We start from the raw sequence: 26,019 nt of genomic DNA on the forward strand, positions 1-26,019 counted from the left end.
AGAAGTATGAAGCAGTGAAAGCAAATGATCTACCCAATGAATTAAAATGGCCATTCTTTGATTTACCTAATAATAATGTTGGCTCGATCTTCAGTTTCAAAAGAAGACATTCCATACAGGAGTTATTTCGGATGAAGGGAAAGCTTTGGGATCACTTTAGGGGTTTTTGTACTCCAGATATATTATTTTTGTTGTCAGAAAACATTCGTGTTTACCATAAGGTATTTAGAATGAATATTAATTAATTTTGAGCCGGTACTCAAATCTTCTCCGCTGCCGATTTGCCAAGATCGAAACATTAACACTAAACATACCATGCCGGGTCAAATGACCCATTTTGAACTTTTGCATTGAAAATGCACGTATAATTTTATTGGGTTTGCAAATTTGACTTCATGACTTTTTCTAAGTAATTAATGTACAGTTATAAAAATATTTTTGTTGTGTTTTTGTTTTGTTTATTCTGAGTAATCCTTGTTGTATACCGATATCTACCACAACGGGTCATTTGACCCGGAGAGAATTTTTCTGTTTTATGAGATTATCGAATCATATTTGTAGTCAGTAAGTTGCACATTCTTCCACAGACTATTGCGTAAAGTAGTTCAACGAAAATAGCTCAGAATAATTTCAAGAAAATATCAAATTTTAGATTGAAAATAGCTTTTTAGAAAAGAAAAAGTGGCAAAAATGGAAAGTCTTGGTAAGTACGTAGCTTATATTTTATTTTGATAGCTATAGTAATATTGATAATTTTTTCCCAGAAAAATGTCGAAGCAAACAAGACAGTACAAGTTCTTAGAATATATAAATAATATTAGCGAAGAGTTTTCAGAAATTAGTGAAGATGAATTTTCTGATAATGAAGATATGTTGGTTGCAAATAAAAATGCGTTTGATTCTACAGATACTGACGATGTAGAGGAAAATATTGTGAATGTATGTAGTGGTCGAAAAAAAATAAGATTACTCTCAAGTTCGGAAGAAAGTGAAGTAGAAATAATGAACAAAATGTTACAATTGATGGATCTATTTGGGAAGAAATACAAATAGGTGGCACACCTGCAGTTGGCCTCTCCAAGGCTGGCATAAATGCCTGGATTTTGTACAAGCAAACGACAGGAGAAAATATCTCGAGACAAGTTTTTTACTCAAGCTATCAAAAGAACTTGGCGCCGATTTTCGAGAAGCCCGTGAACAACCAAAACAAGAAAAAAATACGAAAGGATCGTTGCCTAAGTCTACTACAGATGCTTATAAACGTATGAGATGTCAAATAGGATACTGTAAAGAAAATAAAACCAACAAAATTTGCTCTAAATGTAAAAAATATGTGTGCGGAAAATGTACAAATGTACACTTATATATAAAAAGTGCGATGAACTATGAATTAAAAATTTGTATTTTGTGCTTTTGTAATAGAAATGCTCAACATACTATTTTTTTTAATCATAATAAATTTAATTTGTATTTTTATTTCCTTCCTAACATCCATATTTCAAACATTGAAGCATGAAACATACAGTCGGGTCATTTGACCCGCTATGGTAGAAATAGGTATATATTAAGTCTTGGTATGATTAGTGTTAATTCTGTCATTACTCTGTTTCTCTAGCATGCAATTCTTTTAATAGATATCTTATCTTTGTTTATCTTACAACAATGGATAGGTTGATCTTTTTTTAGCTTGGATGAGGACAACCAAATTTGGTAAAGAAAAGGAGAGAGAGATTTCCTTCAGAGAGCATCTCGTACTAATTCAGCAGCTTTCTCTCTCTCTATCTATAAATACAAAAAATAAATACCAATGTAGCCTGGCCTCACAGTATATGTCCTTCATTCGCATCTAGCGGTACCTCATATCTAGAGCAGTTGTAAGTAGTATGTATGTGATTGGCGTTGAAACCGTTTAGCCGGTTATAGCCGAATCGATGATAGCGCGCCACTCCTCTCTCTCCCTCGCAGTTCGGCGCCAGTTGGAAATCCCAAGTGTAGGCAGGTCACTCTCCACCTGGTCCCTCCAACGGAGCCTTGTGGAGTTTGATTTTAGTTCGTCAAGAGAGGACTTTACTTTTCAATTGCCTACTCGGTCTAAAGTCGCACCTGTTGGCAAGAGTGATACTGCGCTGGATTTCGAGGCTGACATTGTTGGTGTTGTTGATGCTGATTCCCAGGTATACGAAATTATCTACGACTTCAAAGTTATAACCGTCAACAGTGACGTGGGAGCGAATGCGCTGACTGTTTGTTCGATGACAGGAGATATTTCGTCATGTCCTCATTCACCTCCAGACCCATTCGCTTCGCTTCCTTATCTAAGCGGGAAAAAGCAGAACTAACCGCGCCGGTTGTTGCTTCCGATGATATCAATATCATCGGCGTACGCCAGCAGCTGTGCACTCTTATAGAAGACTGTACCTTCTTTATTTAGGTCTGCAGCTCGTATTATTTTTTCCAACATCAAGTTAAAGAAGTCGCACAATAGTGAGTCATCTTGTCTGAAACCTCGTTTGGCATCGAACGGCTCGGAGAGCCACGGTAGTTGGCACAGATTGTGGGATTTCCCTTTTTATGGATTGGACAGAGCACACTGAGATTCCAATCGTCAGGCATGCTTTCTTCCGACCGTATTCTGCAAATAAGCTAATGTATGCACTTTATCAGTTCTTCGCCGCCGTATTTGAATAGCTCGGCCGGCAATCTATCGGCCCCGCCGCTTTGCTGTGCTTCAAGCGGGTAATTGCTATTCGAATTTTTTCGGGGTCGGATAATGGAACATCTGTTCCATCGTCATCGATTGGGGAATCGGGTTCGCCATCTCCTGGTGTTGTACTTTCACTGCCATTCAGCAGGTCGGAGAAGTATTCCTTCCGCAACTTTACTCACTTACGTGAACTTCTACACATGATCCCATCCTACAGATAAACTTAAAATTGTAGCTTGAATAGGTATAAAAACTTAAGCAGAAAGTCGTTTAGGTCTACAACATTCAATTCGTCGTCACAAAAAATAATTACAGTCTCATCAACGTCATTAGATCAACTAGCAGAGATCTTGTTTTGAGAAGCCGGAGCTTTGAAAAAACCCTCTTCATATATGGAGTAAACCAAGAACAATTTGATGTCAGTAGTAATTTTTCAAATAATTATAGTGAATACTATATTTGAGCATGATTGACATGAACTTAAACTAATTTTAATAACGCCAGGCCATACGAATTACATGTTTTAAAACTCCATAATAAACTCGAAGTCTACTAAAGATATTTTATTGCCAATAGATTTAAGAAAAACGAAAACATAAAATTAGCATAAATTTCAAAGAATTTTATTGAATTCGTGATCGTAAATCAAACTATAAAAAGACAATAAGATAAGAAGTAATTCAAACACAATAGCTTTATGAGCTTTTATGCTCGAACGATTGTAGAGCTCTCTCACACACTCTTACATACATACGTAGAAATACCGTAATAAATACCAGCGGTGATCAGCGTTGCTCGGTGACTTCGCTGACCCGTCAAGTCAAAGGTGTCACCATTTCACCAACATGGCATACAACAACACACGCCACAACAATGGCGCACACACACGTCGCGGCAATTGAGATGTCATCTGCATAGATTCAATGGAAATTTTAAGCATATTAAATTGTTCGACAGTATGCCAGTCAGTATGTAATTGTTAGTGGCCACTTGGACCACCCCAAAGTCAAGTCAAGATGATATGACTCAATAACCGGCGCATGAACGCGGCAGATGGTCGATGGTGGTGTTGTAAAAATGCTCAAAATGCAATTTATGTCTGTTTTCATGTGTTATTAACGGTTTTCTTTATGACAGGATCCGCTGCTCCTCCTCGACCGTTAATGTCGCATTGATTTGGGCCAATGAAGCTACACTATTGCTGTTGTTATATGTATAGTAGGCACACAGCTGTATTTAAGTAATATATTCGCTCATATCTGCGACCTTTATGAGCTTCACTTAGTCTGGTTTGTCATTTTTACACGCTGCAATATCTCAATAAACCGATACTTTCTTGTCGATGTCAGTTGAAGGTTATAGAGTTCATATTTAGGCAATCATTTTGTTCGTTCTTCAAATTGTCATTTTTGTTACTCGGTTAAGGAAAATAACTGGGGTCTAAAAGATTATAATAGTCCGAGAAAGGTTATGTTGAATATTCGTATAATAAATTTTTGTTGTCTACGAAACGTGTTGACTTCTGTATATCTGTATGTCCGCGGACGACTGGCCGACTTCTGATTCAAACCCGCAGCTCAGGAACTACCCTAATAATTTCACCCAAAAATCGGTTCAAGGCTTCACCTATCTACGATATACCTACTATAAGTTAGTTTTCGAACTGCTGGACGTCTTTATACCCTATATATCGGTCATTATGTAAGATATCTTAACGAATTATGAAAACTTAATACAATTATTAATTAATCGAATATCTGCATAATTATGTAATTTAATTGTTTTGCAGCTGCAAAATGCGACGTGTCAATTTGCTTGCAGCTCAAAATAACATATGTAAATTTGCAACAACAAACATAAATGAATATACACATGCACTGGCACTGCGCCATTGATAGAATACAATTGTTGTCTGTAACTACAGCAACAATAGCCAACATAGTTGAAGCCAACGCGACAGCAACAGGTAAGTTTGTGAATAAACAAGGTTAAAGTTGCCGAACAGAGAATTTATCAATGGAGCCACCCACGTGCCACACGGGCTCTGGCTGCTGGGCCAGAAGGCAAGTAGATAAACGAATCAACGAATCAGCGAAGTAGCGAATGAGCCAACGAGCCAATTCCGTATGCCAAATGTCATTACAACGTGGGTGGGTATATAATGAATCGTATGCTTTAGCGTATCTGCAGCCGATGTATCGATTGCCGTCGTTGCATTGCGACAGCTCCCTGCGGTACCCGTTATCTGCTGTTAAAGCAATACCTACATCGTGTAGGAGAATAGCTGAAAGCTGAAAGCTCATTTACGCCGAAAGCTTTTCCCATTATTAATGCTTTTGCAGCGCTAGAAATGCGTGTGACGCGTGTAGAAGTGTTTGCAAAAAGATTTGGTATTTTCAAATGTGAAAGCTTCTTGGTGAACGGTTATGTGCTTTCAAATTTAAATATTTCTCAGAATTCTTAATGAAAATTTTAATAATCAAATATATAATATTTTTAAAAATTTTCAGCAAGACTGGTTTTTTAGCTTTATTTATCAGGCTAATTATAATTTTTTATATTGAAAAATAAACTCGAGTAAGGATTCATAGCTATAAAAATACACTTTGAGGACCATAATATAATATTTGTTTGAATTCTTAAAAATTAAAATCTTAGAACTTTGGAAAGCTTTATATCATTAAGCAGTCATACTCCGGTAAAAATTGTCAAATCTCCGAGTATATTTTTGCCACAAAAAAAAAAACAGTCATACTCCGGTAAAAATTGTCAAATCTCCGAGTATATTTTTGCCACAAAAAAACTATTGATAAGGTGTATTAGAGGAATTTAGAACTTTTAGGAACTTCGTTTTTGGAAACTTTCAAAAAAAGTGATGCACTCTATAGTGAGTTTCCCAATACAATACAATGATTATCTAATACAGGGTGCCTTAAAAGAGCCTTTAAAGCTATTTTAAATCTCGTAACTATTCTTCTTTGATTATACATATATACGCAAATATAATATATAATAACTGTTGTGACTAGATTTCTAGTCAGCTGACAGATTATTTCTGGTTTAGTCCGTTAAATTTCTATATATATAGCGGAGACTCAAAACTCAATAGTTGACAGTGGTAACCCGATTTTATTGAGCAAAAGCGCCATTTCGTGTTCAATGTGTGACAGCGGCAATAACAACTCTAGAATCAGACGAGAACGAGTGGGTTGTGTAAGATCACCGTCAAACAAAATGAAGTGAAAACGAAAAAGTCAACAACAAAACTCTGCGAAGAATAGGCGAAATGAGCGCGCTATAGCATACAACCCACACAACCCCAAGCTAAGTGTTGCCCCAGGCACGAGGCAATATCCAATAAAATACCAAAACCAACATATGGGGGCTGACAACGATGCACACACATACACACACACTGAAAGGTTTATGCTTGCATACAAATACGCCCCTGGAAATAGAAGAGGCTTAGGTCGAGTTAGAAGCCAACAACAACGAACGAGTTAAGCTGAAATAAAAGCAGTTGAAAATTTGCGGGGGAATGCATACATACACAAACTAACAAGCAAGCAAATACAATGCAAAGAATTGGAATGGATTGACAACAACAACAACAATGATATTGCTGGTGCAGGCGTTGGCGGGGAAAGGTGGTACGTGGTGCAGAGCGGCAACAATAACACTGCTGTAGATATTTGCCTACACACGCTAGTTGAAGTGTGACAAAAACACATACAAACAGGCGCAAATACCCACACAGGAACCCACACACGCACACGCACATGCAATAGGCGTACATATGACATTTACATGCAAACACACACATACACACATACATACGCGAGGTATGTACATATATGGAAACTTAGCGCGCCTTTGCGCAAATCCAAGCAAACACATATATAGAATGTACAAAAAAACAACGAAATAAGGCGATGATCAGCCCACGATCGCCATACGCCAGCGCCGAGCTTTAGCCGGAGCAAAGTTTGATGCCGAAAACGTTGAATGAACCGTGCATGGAGCGGACGACTTGAATTAATGCGCTAACAACTGACGCTGAGTATCGCGTGCAACTTTGCCACGGAGAGAGTGATCTTCCAGCAGGCAGTGCCAATACCAATTCCAATGCCGGTATGTCAGTGTAAACCCAACAGTTTAACGTGCAAAAAGCTCGATCAATGTGCTGATCTTACAATCTAGTGATCGTGGCGAGCGCGTCACAAAAAATACTGGCGACGTACGCAAAATAAAACAAAAAAAAACAAAAAAAGATAGCCAAATGGTAATAAAAATAAAAATGTACACAAAATTAATATTTATAAAAAAATGTGCAACAAAAGCGTTGTAAATGCATACATCCGGTTCTGACTGCGAAGTGCAATTATCTATACTTAACGAAAGCGCGCGCGTGCGTGTGTATTGAGAAGGATATGAAAACGCAATAAAAGAATTGAAGGAAATAACACGCTAGTTTGCGAATCTAGCAGGCGCTTTAAGGTCTTGTTGCACGCGCAGGCGCCGCCTGCTCGCACTCCCTCCGCCAAGCCGTCATATGTGGCGTCGCCAAAAGTGCAGTGCAAATCAAAAGTGACCATCTTTTCTAAGCATATAAAAATCAAATTGCGTGTTTCAAATCTAAGTGAAATCATCTGTTGACTATGTCTAAGTGAATAACGCAATATATAAGTGCGCGCTGTACCGCACGACCCAAAAAACGCAAGCGCAACTGCATAAATCGTATGAGCCGCCGGCTTTTTTCGTACACTTTGTTTGCATACAACACATCGCGCTCGTGTGCTTTCCTCAGTGCCATAGCGCTAGTGCGAAACTAAGTTATGCGCTCCAGTATACCAGTGCGATCGCTATCATACGTTGTGCCACACCGTGTTATTCCGCCATTTAGGCATTTTGCATTCTATACCGCCTTATCGGCGTACAGCATCGGGCATTGTACAACACCGGTCGGGCGTGTTTAGGGAGCGCGTGCGCTCTACTGTAGTTGACACTAGTAATTGAAACTACTGTCTCAGTATATAGTATAACGCGCCGCCGCGTTCGCGTTTGTCAAAAGCATATCGCTTTGCCACCATCTCCGCTTGGCCAGCCAGCGGCAGCTATCTATGCGCGCGCTGGTAATTAATTATGTTTGCATCGCGTAAGTTGACAATCGAGTTGCAATCGCTAACATTTCAACAGTGAATTTGTGGTTACAACGCGGCGATATCAACGCAGATTTCAGCTTTATTAACTTTTGGCATATGAACTTAAGTTTGCAGTTTCCGGTACTTAGTGCGTGCAATCACGCGCACAAAACGCTTCGTGGTGAGTAGGATTCTTTTAAATTAAGTTCATAATTATAGCATGTATTATTAAAAGATATCACTCTTGAGTATTTTCCATCTATAAAGCGATCTCAAGTAAGCACGCTTAGGGGCTATCAATATGAAACGTTGTAACTTCTTAAAACTAGAACAATTTATCTATAAACGACTTTCTACAAGTAAAAAAAATTATCAGATCTCATTCTCCTCCTTTATGAGATCTCTCATCAACATCAAATAGGTTCTCAATCATCTAATTTGATCTATCTTCAGTCCCAGCTTTATACTAACAATAATTTCATTAGGTGCAGGTCGCTCTCCGATTGATCTTTCTAACGAAGTTGAAGTCTTCCTCTGCTTCCATGGGTGGTTACTGCATCGAACACTTTGAAAGCTACATTCGCACAACATGACCTAACCAGAGTAGCCGCTGTCTTTTTATTCGCTGGATTATGTCAATGTCGCCATATACCTCATTCATCTCACAGTTCCATGGCCTATGGTATTCGCCGTTGCCAATGTTCAAAGTTCCATAAATCTTCCGCAAAACCTTTCTCTCGAAAACTACAAGTGCCGTCTCATCAAATTTCGACACCACTCACGTCACTGTACCATCTAGCAGGACGGGGCTAATAAGAGACTTGTATAGTTTATAAAGGTATAAACTCTGACTCGAAACAGAGAATTACGAACCAAATGATGCACACAGAACTCCAGTGTGGTATTGAGGTTTCTAGACTAATTTCTTGGAATAAATCCGCATACTCTTGGGATACCTATTACTTGTGGAATTGACTCACACTAAATTGCAGAGTCAAGCTTGATTGCAGTCCATATTACACAAAACATCTTTTGTTAAATAATGGTTTTATCTTAATTTATTTGAATGTGCAATATTGGAGAAAGAGCTTTTTTAACGTATATTTTTCAAACGAAAACCCAATACGAAGGCTGCTATACATATATATTTCTGGCCTAATAATGAAAATAGGAATATTTATCAACGAAAATGGATTTATTGTTTTTCAAAATATTCTCCATCAAAATTTATACACTTTTGCATGAGCTCAAACCAATTTTCGAACCACTTTTTTGAGCCTTTTTTAATTCCCTGTAAATAAAACAATTCACGATTAAATGACAAAACGTTCTGAGTGATGTTATGCTAAAAAATGTCAAACTTTCCAATGGAAATGTCAGATTGCACCTGGCAACACTTAGTGTTGAATAGGCCAGAAATATATGTAGCAGCCCTCGTACAAACATAAAATATATATATATATATATATATATACGAAGCTTTCCTGTGAGAGCTTTTCATTGAGGGAAAGTTCGTGTGTCGCCCATTCATTGATATTTTTCCATTTTTTTTTGGAGCGCCTTCTCTCTCGTTTTTTCTCGTTAACGCTGTCTGAAATACTTCAATTCGTTCGGCTTCAACATAATATACATATATATATCTATAGTATATATGTATGTGCACTTGCATGTATTTCAATATTTGTTTTGATAGCAAAGCAACAGTTTTCCACGTCGCTCTCATACCATCGATGCTCCATCGATTCCTACCTCAACAGCCATTTCACCTTAGTAACGCGCCTACACGCGCTGCAAAGTCGAAAAGAGCATAGCACTAGTGCTGATAATAATTTTGTTAAGGCGAAAAGTGAAGTACCCTAAGAAAGCACAAAAAATCCAATAAGATAGCAATAATTATAAGTAAAAGTGATAATGAACAAAGGTGGATTGTTTTGTTTGGCTTAATGCAGGAAAACTGCTTACCATTATACTTAATGATTAGATGATTCTAATTGGTTTCATTTATTTTGGGCGAGCTATCAATGAGGGTGTGTGAGTTCTGGCAAAAATTACAGACTCGTAATAATTGAGCAGCATGTCTGGGCGATTATGAATACACCGTCAACAAAACATTTTTTGCATTGTTTTTAACTAATTTTCCTGGCTAAAAACATGCGCTATAATGGCAGTTTTTGTGTTTAGTAAGGCATAGGATCAAAAGGTGAAACAGGAACGGGAGCAGGCTTCTTCTGTAAAAACTCGCATACAGAAAGCGGCTTAAAACTAAACGACTACAACTCGGTATTTCAAGCTGAGATGGTCGGACTAAGGGAAGGCGCTAGGTGGGCTTGTGCCCAAACAAACAGGTCCATCAACTTTTTTGTGGATAGCCAAGCCGCAATTAAGGCTATCAGACCTTTCAGTTCTCTCAAGCGTTGCCTAAAGCAATGGAATGCTAGGGGAACATCTCAGGTCCTGGAACATGTGCAACAGTGCTCGTACCACAAAACTACTATGAGGTATTGTTGACACTGGACAGACCAAAAAACTTCTTACTTTAAGCAAAAGAGAACTAAGCTGTATCAAAGGGGTTATCACGAGGCACCTACCTCTAAGAGGCCACCTGCAGAGACTTGGTATAGTGCAATCGGCAGAATGCAGGGCGTGAGCGGAAATTGACGAGACACTAGAACATTATCTCTGCGAATGCCCAGCCTTCTGTCGGTTAAGAAGAGATACCTTCCATGGCTCCAATTACTCTAATCTGAGAGAAATTGGGCAGCTGGGATGGAAAAAACTCAGAAGCTTCGTTAAATCGACCGAGTTGATCAGGTGATGCTTATCAAGGTACCTTCGGGGAGCACAATGGGCCTAATAGTGGCGTAAGTGCGGCCGCTTGCGGTCAGGCCCTCTTCGCTTTGCTTTTCAACCAACCAACCAAGGCATAGATATTTATAAGGATTCATCAACGACGGTGAAACCTCATTCATGTATCACTTCTTTCACATATTTGATTAAACTCAGGACTATGACTAACCTATGATTCGATTTCGAATGTTTGTCGCTCTTTTTCGTCCACTCCTAAAATATTTGCAGAATTTAGCTCAATTTTCCGTTGGCACTTCGTTGTCAAAGCCGTGTATTCGTAGTATAGATGCTACAATCTATTAGAGAGATAGAGAGTTTCAACGGAGACATTTCTCCAAAGAGGATTTATAGTTACAATGACGACCAAAGTCTATTTATTTCCGTTTCGCTTTATGCATGTTTCTGGCTTTAAATTGGGACCAGAAGTTGAAATCTTGCGCATAAAAAGTCCGATGAAAAGTACCGAAAGTTTATCGTGAGATCTACTATTTAATACGAATCACTACCAAACTCTTGCTGGTGGCAAATAAAATGTTCACTTTGAAGACAAGTGTTATTGAATTATCCTTCAAAGAATTATGACTAAGTTAAATATATATGTATATCTTATGGATAAATGTAGTAATTGTGATCAGGTATTTATTTTACTGGAAATCATAAAAAAATTAACTCAAAAGACGCTCTAATTGATATACGTATATATTAAATACCTGCAAATTCAATGTTTTAGTAAAGAAGACTTTCAATAAAGCAATTTATTCATTTGCATATTTTACAACTTACTTACAATATACTATATGTATGCGTGTGTGTGTCCATGTTAAATGTCGTCACTTGCTCTCAGCTGTGCGTAAGCAATACATATGGACAATATATTTTTATGAGCTATGAGTGCTTCTGGCGGCACGCGCTCTCACTGCGTACCGTTATCACAACATTTAGCAGTCAATAAATAGGCATACATACAGTTAGACATAGAGCTAGATAGACAAAGCAACGTCATCATTAACGAGTATGCGGTTGATAGGCAATGTAACACATACTCAGCTGCACAGCCAACGCAACACTGTGTGTATGCTGTCTAAAGAAGTTGGTGAGCCTGTGAGCTTGTAAATTTATGAATTCAACTTCACTTGGCCCACATTGCAGTTGATTGCTTACTTACTCATATATTTCTATTTTATTAATTTCTATGAGTATAACAACATTTAAACAAAGTAGTTCCTATGAAATTCAGTTATTATTATTTTTAATTAAATGAAATTAATTACGAAGCTTCAAATGCCTAATTAATCCAGAACTTTAATTTCCATTGTGTTTTTTTAGTTTAATATGCCTACTCGGAATTTTTAAATTTTCGTTAAGAGAACTAAAAATACCTCCAATTAATCGTATTATCTTTATAAATACCTAAGTTGGTTGTTCTTACGCAGTTCAAAGCCTTTTTGTTATATCCTTATTAGTACTAACTGCCAACCCAACCCCAACTTTCGGAAGTCCACATAAGTGCACCCAATAATAATGAAACATAAATATACAGTTTACAACATTTGATTTGTAGTTAACGCTCAACACCAACACAACAAGTAAGGCTTCCATGGATGCTACGCAAGTGAGCGCGTAGGCAATTGTTTACAAAATGACTCGTCCACTCGGTCGGCTTGTAGGTGGCGACGACGCGCACAATATGTCCACTTCCGCAGTCAATAAAAGTGAGACAATAATTGATATTATAGACAACTATCAGTTGTTAAGAGTGCCGACGACAGCATTGCGTGTCCTGGCTGACTGACAGTGACATTAATATGCCGTTTTCACGCATATTGCGTTGACGCGTTCTATTCGAATGCCAACGGCGTGTTGTCTATCAACGCTGTTACTGGCGTCATGAAACATTCACTTTGTGCGTTATAGTGTCGACCGCATTTGACCTCACAAAAACCTCACGAATTGCTCGCCAGCCACCACACGCTCCACTTGTTGCGCTCCTTTGGAATTGCTTACGACTTCCTTTTAGCACTTACTTTGCTGTGCTTTCACCTTTGTCGTTTGCCACTGTCAGGCGCGGTGTTTTAGACCACTCACACTCGCGCACAGGCTTACTGCAAATACGCACTCAACTAAATGTGCTTACACATTTACAAACTTCAACACACACACACTTGCACGCACTTGCGCACGCACTTTTCCGCGCACTTTCGTTCGCTTAGCTTTCCTTTGGCCATCAATGAGCGTTCGTTAGATCTCCCGCTCTTTTGCCTGTGCGCTTGTTTGCCGCGTTTATTTATTTTCCGTTTGTTGTTTTTTGGCTGTTTTTGTGAAAAGCACATTCCTCTTGCGCTTTCCGACGCTTTTAATTTCGTTTGCACCTTTGCACTCATTCATACATTTCGCTTTCGTTTGAATCTCCCACAGTTGGCTGCCCACCATGCAGAGCGCGCCACCCGTCGACGGCAGTATGTCCCCACGCGCTTTTCCACCCAATCTTTGCTCGCCACCCGCTCGTTCGCACGTTCGTTCTGTTTTGCTGTTGCTAGTTGTCGCCTGTTGCGTTGTTAGCTTTATTTTTCACATTGTTTCATTGTTGGCAGCGACGCCAACAGCCACTGTAAAGGCTGACGCTACACAAACAATCGGCGCTGTTGATGTTGCTATTGCCATTTCGCTGCTGCTGCTGCTCACTTTAGTATCAGCGTTGATTTTCCAAATTCACTTTTACCGGCTGCTAGCCGATAGTAGCGACTCGGTGGCTCGACAGCTCGACAGCGCGTCTCTCCCGGTAGTTTGTCTAGTGTGTTAAGAACTTTACGACATTTGTTTCATTTCGTATCGCGTCAGCGAAAGTCGTTGCGCTCGAGCATCATTATTAACGTGCAAAAACTTATAAAAACGTAGTATATATTTTTACGCCAAAATGTGGCAATTGCTGTTTAATCGTTTGTTTCCGCAACGGAGCAACAGTTAGGAAATAAGCGAAAAATAACGGATTATTATTTTTTATTTTTTTTTTGTTTTACGTTGAAATAAGTTGTTGAAATAATTTGTCAAAATATAAAAATAATCGGTGCGAGAATTCCGTCGTACGAATGCTACGAAAACGTAAAGAAGTGCCCAAGTGACCGTCGCGGGTAGTGTGTAAGTTGCGGGCTTTCGTTTGCCGCCGGTGCATTTATGTACAATATGAAAGCACATTAAAATAGTAAATTTTTATAAATTATATACAAATTATAAACATGAATTTTTGATGGTAAATTTTATTAACTAAACACATATGAAATATGTGGTAGTTACGAAACGGTTCAAACCGAATTCCATACAAATGCAGTAGAATATTTTGCTAATATGCGTACTATTTAGTGACAAAGTGCTTTTATCGTGAATTTTTGGAATTTTTTTAAACCAAAGAGAGCAAATATTACACAAAGTTCCCATTTGATAAAAAATATACATTATACCGAAGATAAAGTCGTTGCTGTGTATTTAAATAAATGGAATTTTTTAAATAAAATTGAAAACAAAATTTTTGAACGAAGTCAAAATTTAGGTAAATATTTATGAATTGTTTGGTATCTGTATCATAAATTTATATGATGTAATTGTCGGATCCCGGTCGAGTTTGAGTTTAGATACTTCTAAATTTTTATACTCTCGCAACAAAAGTTGCTAAGAGAGTATTATAGTTTAGTTCACATAACGGTTGTTTGAAACACCCAAAACTAAACGAGTTAGATATAGAGTTATATACATCAAAACGATCAGGGTGACGAGACGAGTCAAAATCAAAATCAAAATTGGAATGTCTGTCTGTCCGCCCCCCAATTAAGTTTTTTGTAAATATCGCGCAAACCAATAAAGATATATAAACCAAACTTTCTGCAATCGGTTCCCTTACATACCCCACCACACACCGTGAAAATAGTTGAAATCGAATAATAACCACGCCCACCTCCCATACAAAGGTTAGGTTGAAATTACCAAAAGTGCATTAACTCACTAACGAGAACCGTCTGAAACACTAAATTTTACAGAAGAAATAGCAGAAAGAAGCTGCGCTCCGATTTTTTTTACAAAATGGAAAATGGAAGTGGCGTCGCCCACTTATGGGTCAAAAACCATATCTCAGGAATTACTCGACCGTTTTCAATGAAATTCGGCATATAATATTTTCTTGACACCCTGATGACACGTGTGTAAAATGGATGGAATCGGTTCATAACCACAACAACTTCCCATATAACTCAATTTTGATTCCATCTCATTCCTTCACTTTATAATATGTACATAAGCGAATAAAAAGCGAAATAAAACTTTACACAAATACTGTATATGATCTGCGGCATCACTTGTGAAAAAATTGTCGAAATCGGACTATAATCTTTCAAAGCCCCGGATATCGAATATGAAGAACTCAGTGCCCCATGGTAATTTTTCACCGAAAATTTCGGTAAATCTCTCAGATATCTTAACTTAATTCAGGGGAAATATTTTTCTTCTAATAGTGTGTCTTTGTACCAGAAATGGTTAAAATCGGGTCAATTATAGGATTTTCAAATATACGATGGGCGTAATAGCTTATAAATCGGTTAATATGTAATATCTCAGCCAAATTAAATAAGCATATAATCTTAGATATAATGTGTGTTGGTGGTGAAAAAGTGTGAAATCGGTTCAGGAATTACCTCAGCCTATATACTAAATATAATGATTTTCGTTTTTCTATTGGACTTTATGCCGAATATATGGGTCAAATTGTGTGTTATCTTAATAAAAATATAGCAACAAATTGCGAGAGTATAAAATGTTATGTTGCACTCGAACGTAGCATTTCCTTACTTGTTTCTGCCTATATCCTCCAATCGCCAGTAATGATTGTAGCACTTTTCGCACGCAGACTTCACCTTCCAGTCCAACTTGCTGAAGCCACGTTAACTTTTAAAACCATCGTCAAATCTTAAGAGGCTTAAATATATAAAAACCTATTGTTACATATAATTCAGCCTCTCCATATGTCATTACCGGTCAAAGTGGGGATCGTCGAAGTACAAGTTATTGGTTAAGATTTTTAGCCCATAGTTGGAAGGCTTTAGCCCGTAAACTCGAGTTTAAGTTGTTTATTCCTTAATTTAAATTAATCACCGTAACTGTTATACGAGCTGAATAACTCTTCTAAATGAAATTTTGATCGTGATCGTGATTTTTCTTACATGAACGAAAGTCGACTACCAATATATAGGAACCTATGGCATTTACAATATAAAATCATCAGCGTTTTGCTATAAATTTAAATTTTTTTCATGAAATTGCTGAAACCACTTTAACTTTTAAAAAATCTTAAGAGGCTTAAATTTATAAGAACCTATTGTCACATATAATTCAGCCTCTCAATATGCCATTACAGATCAAAGTGGGGATCGTCAAAGTACAAGTTATAGGTTAAGATTTTTAGCCCATAGTTGGAAGGCTGGAGCCCGTAAACTCGAGTTTAAGTTGTTTAAATGAAATTAGTATATTTTTTAATACTAGAAGAGGCAGCGCTTTAATACATATATACTTTCCAACTTTTTTCAGTTATTTCTATAACTGAAGATTTAGTTTATGTTCAAACAAATAACAAAATATCTTTCAATGGCACTTTCTTAATCGCTACTTGCGTCTAATATAAGAACCCAAGTGATGCACATGTCCTGATCCCCTGAAAATTGAAGGAATGGCTCGTTTAGTACATTCATCCGAAGTAAATCTTATGTGAAATGTTTCATCATTCAATTTTCAAAATAGTTTAGAGATTGTTATTTGCACAAGAACTATTAACTCTTGCAAAATGTCATATAAAAATGTAGACAACCTAAAGAAATCAGTATTAAATCCATTTTATAATGGATGGAAGGGCTTAGTTTTGGCTTCCAGTGAACTGTTTACACAAGTAACTTTTCAAAAAACCTTGAAACAGTTCATAAAGAATAGCAAACCCTGGACCGAGATTTTATTTTATAACATACATGAATACATTTTTTATGAAGTCCTTATATACCTGATTTGGAAATCTAAGCCAAGTGAGGCAATCAGTTTTAATTAAATTGATTCCTTTCACATATTCACTTTTACTAATATTCTCCATACAATACTCTTGATTCATATTTTATTTTTGGTTATTTTCAAAAAAAAATAATGTATTTTTTTTTTTCAATACATACATGGAGATAAAAATAACATTGTCTAACGTATCGTGCATTCCGTAAATTACGGCTATTTATAGGCATTTTATTAGCCTTTTTTTATAAATAACATTTCATACTAAATTCCAAAAATAACCATACGCTTTTCTTCCTTTCTCTTTGCAGCATTTGATATCAATACTTTTACGGTAACGTCCTTTTAAAGACTGATTTTGTAATTTAATGTAAAAGCAAAACAAACAAAAATAAAAAACTATATTCAAAACGACAACAACAGCGAAAATGCGCGAGAGCCAATCAATTGAAGGAAATAACCAACTGCAATTATAATTCAATCATGGAATCCTTAGGTGCTTTGTGTCAGTGAAACTACCAAATGGAGTACAAACCAGCGATCGATTTTATCGTTTTATTTTCAGTTCTATTTTCGTTTCATTTGAGTTCTCCTTCTCAGTGTGTTTTCTTTTCGTGTGCACTTTTGTTTGATTTTACGCGTGAAAATGTTGTTAGCAATGCGTCGCGAGCGTGAACACCACCACGCCGCAGTCATAGCAACAGTACCGTCAACCGTCACAGCAGCCACCGCGAACGGCAACGCCGCTACCACAGAGTCAACGCCAGTCAGTGTGTCGGCCACCACGAATGGTCTAGTAGTGCCCTGTGTTAGTACAGCACTTCAGCTGTCACCTAACTTGAGTGTCGCAGCAAACGCAACGTCTTGCACCTTACAACACCATCATCTGTTGCAGCAACAACAACTGCAACAGCAACAGCAAGAACTTCAACAACACGCACAACATTTGCAACAACAACAAGCGGACTCATTAAATACACCCACAACACCATTGCTGAACATAGGTCGTAGTCCTTTGCAATTTCCTCCGCCTCCACCGCCACCCGTACAAGTGCAAGCGGGGCCACAATTCGGCTTCTATACACCTAGCACGGGTGCAGCCACTTACCTGCATCCGCATTATCCACTGTCCTCTGGTGTACCGACGTCAGTTAGCACTTCACTGGTGCCAGTCAACACCGGAAGCGCCTCTTTGGCGAATGGTGCGCCGCGTTCCAGCTCAGCCCAGTCGACGGAATTAGACGAATACGTTGACATCTTACAAGTACAGCAACTATTGTTGGACTCATCAGCGTCTGCTAGTCAGCAGCAAGCTTTGGCCGCAGCTAATGGTGGTAATACGAGTACTAATGGCACAACCTCGACGACGAGCTCACAACAAAGTTTGCCCAAACCACGGCCGCGCTTGAATCTGCAGAAAGCTTCAGAATACGCTGCTCAAGTGCAAGGTGAGTTTAGAAAATGTTTTTCAATTTACATCAGTTATACGATAACTAAGCAAGTTATATCTTTGCATTGCAAAATAATCGTTCCGTCCCAGCATTCAGTAATCCAAAATTCAGTCCTTTTTTCTGTTTCCAACCATGCCATGCCGTCGGCTTCACCTTATATCCATACACCGATTTGCCTTCAGTAGTCATTTCTTAAAAAAGGAAACAAAGAGATTACATGATATTACATTTTAAAGTAAGTCTATGATACAGTAGTGAGATTACTGATATTTAATATCGAATTAGAAAGTTACGGAGCCATTACTTATACAAAGCTTATTGGTAAATATTTAGCTATTGACTTGGACTAGTTGTCTGGTGACTTCGGGTCGAGCGGTGAGATAAGAGGTATCCCAGCTCCAGTTTATAATACCATAGCTCAAATAAAAACTAGTGCATCTTTTATGCTGCATCTTTTGGTAAACTTCCTCTTTTCTGTCTTCTTTTCGACACTTACCTACAAAGTAGTGATAAAATATTGATTTATAGTAATCAATATGTCATCATTTCATTTCAGCGGAGTCTCCATCATCTCGTCGCATGCTACTCGATTATCCCAGTCCATATTTATACGGAAATCATTATCACTCGTCGCCCAATGAGGACCTCGTTGCCCTCTGGTTCGGCAGCAATGGAACAGGTGAGTTTGGAAACAAAGATATTCTCTTATATCTTGTGTACATACATATGTACTGTGTTAGATCATTGACATTTCTAAGTTTTTAACTCAGATATTGAATGTTATATCAATAATTAATTGTTACAACCGATGAATGTCGTTTCTATCTCATCAGAATAATATTTCTGTAACTTCAAACCATTATTTTTAGGCCTTTTTGCTTTTACCACTTATACAGCTTAAGAGAGAGTAATAGTTGAAAACATAATTTAACCTAAACTGGGAAACCAATGAAACATATTCAGTCCTCTTCGCTTGCTGCATTTATTCAACAATTTCAACAAGAGAGAATGAGGGCTGAATAAAACCAGCATGAGAAAACAAGAACTGAATAGAGCGCTGAATGAAAAAACTGCTGAGAAGGCTTTCTATGGAGTTGAAACTATATATCCTTCTATACAGCATACTCTTTCGCTATGTTATATTCTAGATATACTAGGTAATTCCGATATAAATCACTTTTGGAAAACTTACTGCATCTCTGATTAATGCAGAGACTCTTCCATTTCTCTGTTATTCAGCTTAAGGGTCTTAGGGGTAGGATAGCGGAATACAGCTCAGAAAGTGAAAATGACTGACCTGTAATGCAGTTGCTGTAAGAAGCTACTTTATTTTAAGTTTGGTCATACATTCGAAGCCAACAACACAACACTTATTATTTCCTTTGCTTATAAAATCCAAACAAATTTCTAAGATATTAGCAAGAGTATCAGTAAAAAATTATAAGTAGATACTACTTTTTTTGCAAAACAGCTGTTCGAACACCTCGCCTAGACTCATTCATAATGGAAAGAGACACGCGTCGGCCAATTCCGCAACTGATAGTTAGAAATGGAAATGCAAGTGTGTGGCATGAGCGCCGTCTAGACGCCAGTCAAGTGAGCGTCCTATTAATGCAGTCGCATGCGCAAGAGTGTGTGTAGGCACCTGCATGTTGTGGACTCAATTAATATGTGGACTAATAAATAAGTGGATTAATATTTTAGTTAGTGAGTGGGGAAGCCGTGATAAAAATGTCTCCAATTATGAAATAAATTTCATAAGCTGGTTCTAGCAAGCCTGTCTACAAACACAGGGCATACAAAGCGCGAGCATTTACTTAGCGCTAGTACAGATGTATTTTTCATGAGATTGTGTGAACTTTGTGACGAGTGACTTTGTTAGCACACCACTGATCACAGCGCGCTCTATACTACGTCAACGACAGCCAGATTAAATGCATAAAATGCGACGATTAATTAATAATTGCAACAACTCAAGTGTGAACATTTATCATGGCAAGCGCCAAAAACTGAAAGGTAAATTAATAATTGTATCGCGTCAGCCGGCCGCCAGTGGATAGTGTTCGGGCCGATTTTTGGCACGTTCGCGCATTTTTGTCACCCAAAAATAAGGCGTCAGCGCATTCGGATTTCATAATGTTACTCTGCCGTTTGGCCATTCTAATGCCATGGTGTATGCCACGCCACGCGTCCACACTACCCAATGTTGCACGGTGCGCATAAATTTCTGCAGTCATGGCGTGTGGCAACCTCCGCCACATGCCTGCTCCACTTCCAACATATCGCCGCTAATAAATCGTTCAAAAAGCATTTGAATCCTATCAAATGTACGAACGTCTGACAGCTCGCGCAAATATCATTCGAGCGGTCACTTTACGCCTTTTAAGTGTATTTTCCAATTCATGAAACCAGCAAAACGAAAATAATAGTTAGCTCGTAAGCGTTGGTGATGGGCCATAATTCAGCAGCGAGAAAATGGAGCATAAGTGCCAAAATAGTTAATAACTTAATGAAATTCATAATGTCTTATCACTGTAGTCAATGCTGGAACTTTTCGTGCGACATTACTTTTGTTTCGGGCGTTCAGAAATGTATAAGAGGGAAACTGAATGGTAATTTATATGTAGTAATTTATGTTTGGAAATTATATCAAAAATCTAAACTAAGGGATGTTAAAATTGTCGTGGTCAAATTTTCTTTCAGAGTCCGGAAACCATATCTCGGGCATCCTTATAAATACGCATCGAAAATGGAGAAGAACCCTACCATACAGTTCTTGAAGAAAATATTGGTTGGCAAATATCTCCCTTCCGCCTTTTTGTTCTTTATTCAATGCTTTATAAAAAGTGTTACAGCGATCGGATTAAATGCAAATATGCGCCTTTCCGTTCGGTCATAAGAGCCCACCTCTTTATTTGTGAAGAACTCGGACAGCCAATTTTCACAAGCCTATTTTGAGTTCAACTTTACACTACCAAGGGCGTTCGCCATGGACAGGAACAGGTGGTAATCACTTGGCGCTATGGTCGGGCTATAGGGTGGATGCGATAAAACCTCTCATCCGAGCTCCCGTAGATTCTGACGAGTCATCAACAAAGTGTGTGGTCTGGCGTTGTCCTGGTGGAACACTACACACTTCTTGTTGGCCAATTCTGGACGCTTCTGGTGGATCGCCTGCTTCAAGCGGTTCAGTTGTTCGCAGTAAATGGTAGAATTATGCGTCTGGCCATATGGGAGCAGCTCATAGTGGATGATTCCCTTCCAATCCCACCAAACACACAGCAAAACCTTCCTGGCCGTCAATCACGGCTTGGCCACTGTTTGGGACGATTCACCGACCGTCGACCACGACCGTTTTCGCTTGATATTGTCGTATGTGATCCATTTTTCGTCGCCAGTCACCATCCGCTACAAAAATGGGTCGAGTTCGTTCCGTTTCAACAACATATCGCAGACGTTGATTCGATCCAGGAGTTTTTTTTTGCGTCAAATCATGCGGCATTATGATGTCGTTTTCACCCACTCTGAATCGACCATTCCTCCGCAGTTCTAAGTGATAGAGTACCATCCCCCAAAACACCATTAATCTCACGAAACGTTTTTCCAGCGGTTTTTGCCTTTAACGAAGGAAAACTTTAAAATAGCGCGAATTTCGGCGGTAATGAACTCCATGTTTATACCTTTATAACTGTTGAACGCTATATCCAAACTAATCATGCATAGCGTCGTTTTGGAGGTTATGTCAAGACCTTTCAAAGATGTATAGTATTGCCACATACGAACTCTGTAGCGATTTATACATAGCCGTCTGGTTTAGAATGAGGTTATGTGAATAAGGGAGGACACAGTAGACCAAATGCCAAAGACTTTTTTCACCGAGATATTACGATCTAGAGCGCATAAGGGACCAGTTAGCCTTAACGCCCTTATTCCGTTACATACACGCTTATGCATACGACTAATTTATCAAATAATAATGCATAAATGGCGAGCTAAGCGATATAATTAAGCTACTCCACAATGAACTTCACCTCATTGACGGTGAACGCGCAATTGGTGTTGCAACTTGGGTGTTCTGCGCTACTTTTAAGCCGCGCACAGTGGCATCAATAACAATTTAATGGTTAATGGATCGTTGTCGTTTTTTTGTTTGTTGTTGCTATTGTAGCTGCTTCACACTTGATATTGCTGTCACAGAATTTGCCACGGTCATTGCCAATGCTGGTGAAATGCCGTCGAGGCGTGAGGCAAAAAAAGAAAATCGCCAAGATTCCAGTGAATGCCACAACAACCTTTTTGCACCTCGAAGAACGGAAATTGTTGACATGTAGACCACCGCGCTGAAATTTCATTGCTGTTATTTCTCGTTTTTTTTTCTGTTCGGTTTTGTTGCAACCACAGTCGGCGTGCCATCAACACTAATGCTAAGGTTGGTAGTGTTTAATTAAGCTGATTGCTGGTTATACTACGTACTGACACGGCCTGCCCGGCTGCTTGGTCTGGTAGCCAAGCTGGACAGCAGATTGATCAGCTGTATGCTTAGGTGCGATAGCTGGTGGCTGGTGTGGTCTCAGTTGGGTTGGAAAATTGTTGGTTTGCTTGGTGTTTGGCTATTTGTTGTCGCTCTGCTTGATTGGTGGTTCGCTAGTTCGTAGTTTAATGCCTTACATGTCTGTATTTTGTTTGATTTTGCAAACACTTTTCGCAAATTTATTATTGTATTTTTTGTTGTTGCTGTCATTATTTGTGGCGTTGATTTTGTTGTTAAGCAATTGAGTGACACTGCTGAAAACTATGTAGTTAAAAAACACAAGCACAATAAATACAACAACATAACTTGCTTTCATATTTGTAATTGAACTTTGAGCGAAAAAATCAAGTACGGTAATTACGCGTGCGCTTATGTGATTTAAAAAAGTCCTTAGAAAATCGACTAATTGAGATGTGAGAATTTCGAAGGTGAAATTCTAAAATTTCAAACGAAACGTGACGGATGGGCTCTCCATATGTGCTTTGAAACAATGTTATCTTATTTTCTGAGACTGGTGTTATACAAAAGAGGATTTAGAGAACAGAGTCCCTTGTGAAGCTACTATTTTTTGTATTTGAATAGGACATTCCTTACTAGTTATAAATATAATTATTTTGGGCCAGACTAGTAATCGGTAATACCGCTATTTGGCCTTTAAAACCCCCACATTTTTGTCTTTGTGTTTTCATTTAGATATTTTATTTATTAACTGCAATCGCCGAAATCAATTTCCTAAAACATGTAGATATATGCAGCCTTGTATCATTTTTTCCACTCACTTCCAATTCACAGTAATTAAAACATACCAATTGATCTCCCTTCAATTGAGCTGTATTGTTTACTACATTTGTTGCCGAAGTGATTGTCTATTGTCACATTGGCCACTTGCACCCAAAAGCTTACCACCGCCTCCACTTAAGAGGACCGCCATGAAGCTTGATCGGCTTTCGTATATATACGTTCCCCATAGTGAATTCATTAAGCTGGCATAACGCCTGACAACAACATGATTACTGGTGATTGTCGTGTATTTTTGTCGACACTGTTGTTGTATTTTATTTAATCCAATCACCATTGGTGTTGATGAAGTGCTAGTCCTACATTCAGATGCGCAGTCATAAATGCTTTTAAGCGATACCTCCTAGGTAAACAGTACAGCAATATGTTGTTTGTTAACAGATTTGTGAAAGTTGCATACGTTATAAATAAATGCACATGCATGTAGCTGTAGTAACTAATAATAGTTTACTGTGTTTGGCTAAGAGCTATTGTTTTTTGTTTACAAAGGATGTCAAATAAAGCTGTTATGTATGTCGTTAGAATATAGCATCACTATCAGAAAATAGATATTTGTAAAATGTAATGAAATGTTTAAAAAACGTTTTGAATATTTCATCTATGATACCTAAAAAAATCTTGGGAACAGGGTTGAATGGTGATAATTGCGACGGCATAGGATCTATGGTCGATTCCAACAAATAAAACAAAACATTATTTTATCTGAAAGCGGATGTTCCTCAGTACGTAATGTTAAGCTATTAAGTGCTTGTGTGGAATGAAAATACATCTAATACGGTCCTTCAGCAGCTTGGAGACGGTGTAAGCTTCATGATTCCTAAATGTATGTAAATAGTTTCAGTAATTTCTCATATCTTGCGAAAATTTAAAATAGCTTTAGAGCCCGATTAGATTCAGTTTAGACATAACAATAAATGTGAACGCCGTTTTCCTACAATTCCATTCTGGTATTACGACTCGGAGGTCACCGAGATTCTCAATATTCCCAATAATTGCCTTTAGCCTTATCATTTGACAGAGATCGTTGTAAAATATTTGGTATAATAATTGCTCGGCTATAGATTACTGAACTCTGAAAAATACTCGAAATAACGGGTGAGTTGTATCAAGCTGTCATGACATTTTTGTTCAGTATTGTTTGGAATATCATCATGGAAAGACTTACGCCTAAACAATGTTTACAAATTGTTCAACTTTATTAGGAAAATTCACGTTCTGTAAACATAATCGGTCTACTGAGCGTACTATTCGCAACACTATCACCTATCTTAAGACCCAGCATTCATTATTGGATAATATTCGACCGAATAGACGTTCAGCACGGCGATAATAGTCAATGACGTAACAGTCACGTCATGATAACCGACTAATTGATGCCTATAATTAAAGCTCGTGATCTCGGCAACATTTTGTTTCAATAAGACGGCTCCACTTCCCACCCATCGCATCAAACAATGGATTTATTGAGAGAACACTTCGATGAACAGATTGTTGGCCCAGTCGATTGGCTACCAATATCGTGTGATATCACACTTTTAGACTTTTTTCTGAGTGGATATGTAAAGTTTAAAGTCTATGCGAACAATCCCGCTTCGATTCAGGCATTGGAGCAAAATATCACGCGTGTCATTCGCTGAAGATTTTCGTGAAAGGGAAGAATTGTTAGAAATAATTAATTACTAATATTCAATTCTGCAAAATATTCCTATTGAGAAACTCTTTTGGCAAACATTTAAGTCTAAGTTAGGTGTTAGAACTACATAACTATATTTAACCAAGTGATAGTTAATGTAGATTGTGACACTTTTGGAAAATACTTAGCTTGTATTCCTGCACGAGTATACCGAGTTGTCGATTATAGTAGTCAGCTGTAAAAATCGCTGCGGACAAGTTAAACGAAATTCATTTTCATGTGATTGTCAGTCGTTTTATGGCAGCTTCTTTGTATGTATATATAAATACGCACATAAACATGCATATACACACAAACTTACAAACAAGCCTTCCATTTGTGGGAATTGAAAATTGCACAAATCTTTGCAACCGCTAATTAAATGACATAAATGAAGTCGAATTCGTCGATACGCAAATTCTGCTTCGCAAAAATTAGCCGTTGGCGCTCTGTGCCAGTTTCCGGCTCATTGGGGTCACACGCTCGACACGCACACACTCACACATATGTGAATATTTTAGCTTATACCGCTCACATTCATCTGGCTGTTAACAACATTTTGATGACTGGGGTCATTTCCTGACTAATTACTTATTGTACGCGCAATATTCATCGTTGCCCCTGAGTTATGAACATTAAATGCCATAAGTCGCATATTTATTTTTCTTAGTATACATTCAGATTTTTAAAATGCATTTTTATGAGAATTAAGTTCATTAACGATTTTGTGGTAGTTGAGCTGCTTGCGTGAGAAAAAGTCGCAAATAACTGTGTGTATATAAAGCAGAAATCGATTGTTGTAAATATGAACGGCATAATAAAAAAATATTTAAGTATAAGTGAGT

General features: G+C 38.0%; 1 protein-coding gene across 3 annotated transcripts in view; it reads left to right on the forward strand.

The window, feature by feature from the left end:
- Positions 1 to 6,720: 6,720 nt before the first annotated feature.
- LOC105212319 (myb-like protein Q) overlaps positions 6,721 to 26,019 on the forward strand; it is a 106,010-nt gene continuing 86,711 nt past the window's right edge. Inside the window, exons 1-3 of one of the 3 annotated variants that reach the window (XM_011184215.3) lie at positions 6,721 to 8,026; positions 17,034 to 18,170; positions 18,730 to 18,852. In XM_011184215.3, coding sequence (XP_011182517.1) covers positions 17,369 to 18,170; positions 18,730 to 18,852 — 925 coding nt within the window. In that variant the 5' untranslated portion in view covers positions 6,721 to 8,026; positions 17,034 to 17,368. Of the gene's footprint in view, positions 8,027 to 14,101; positions 14,237 to 17,033; positions 18,171 to 18,729; positions 18,853 to 26,019 lie in introns of those variants that run through there. The other 2 variants (XM_029040204.2, XM_054231323.1) reach the window with 2 other exon arrangements.

This window comes from Zeugodacus cucurbitae, chromosome 2 (assembly GCF_028554725.1).
Source record: "Zeugodacus cucurbitae isolate PBARC_wt_2022May chromosome 2, idZeuCucr1.2, whole genome shotgun sequence".
In the NCBI taxonomy this organism is placed as follows: domain Eukaryota; kingdom Metazoa; phylum Arthropoda; class Insecta; order Diptera; family Tephritidae; genus Zeugodacus; species Zeugodacus cucurbitae.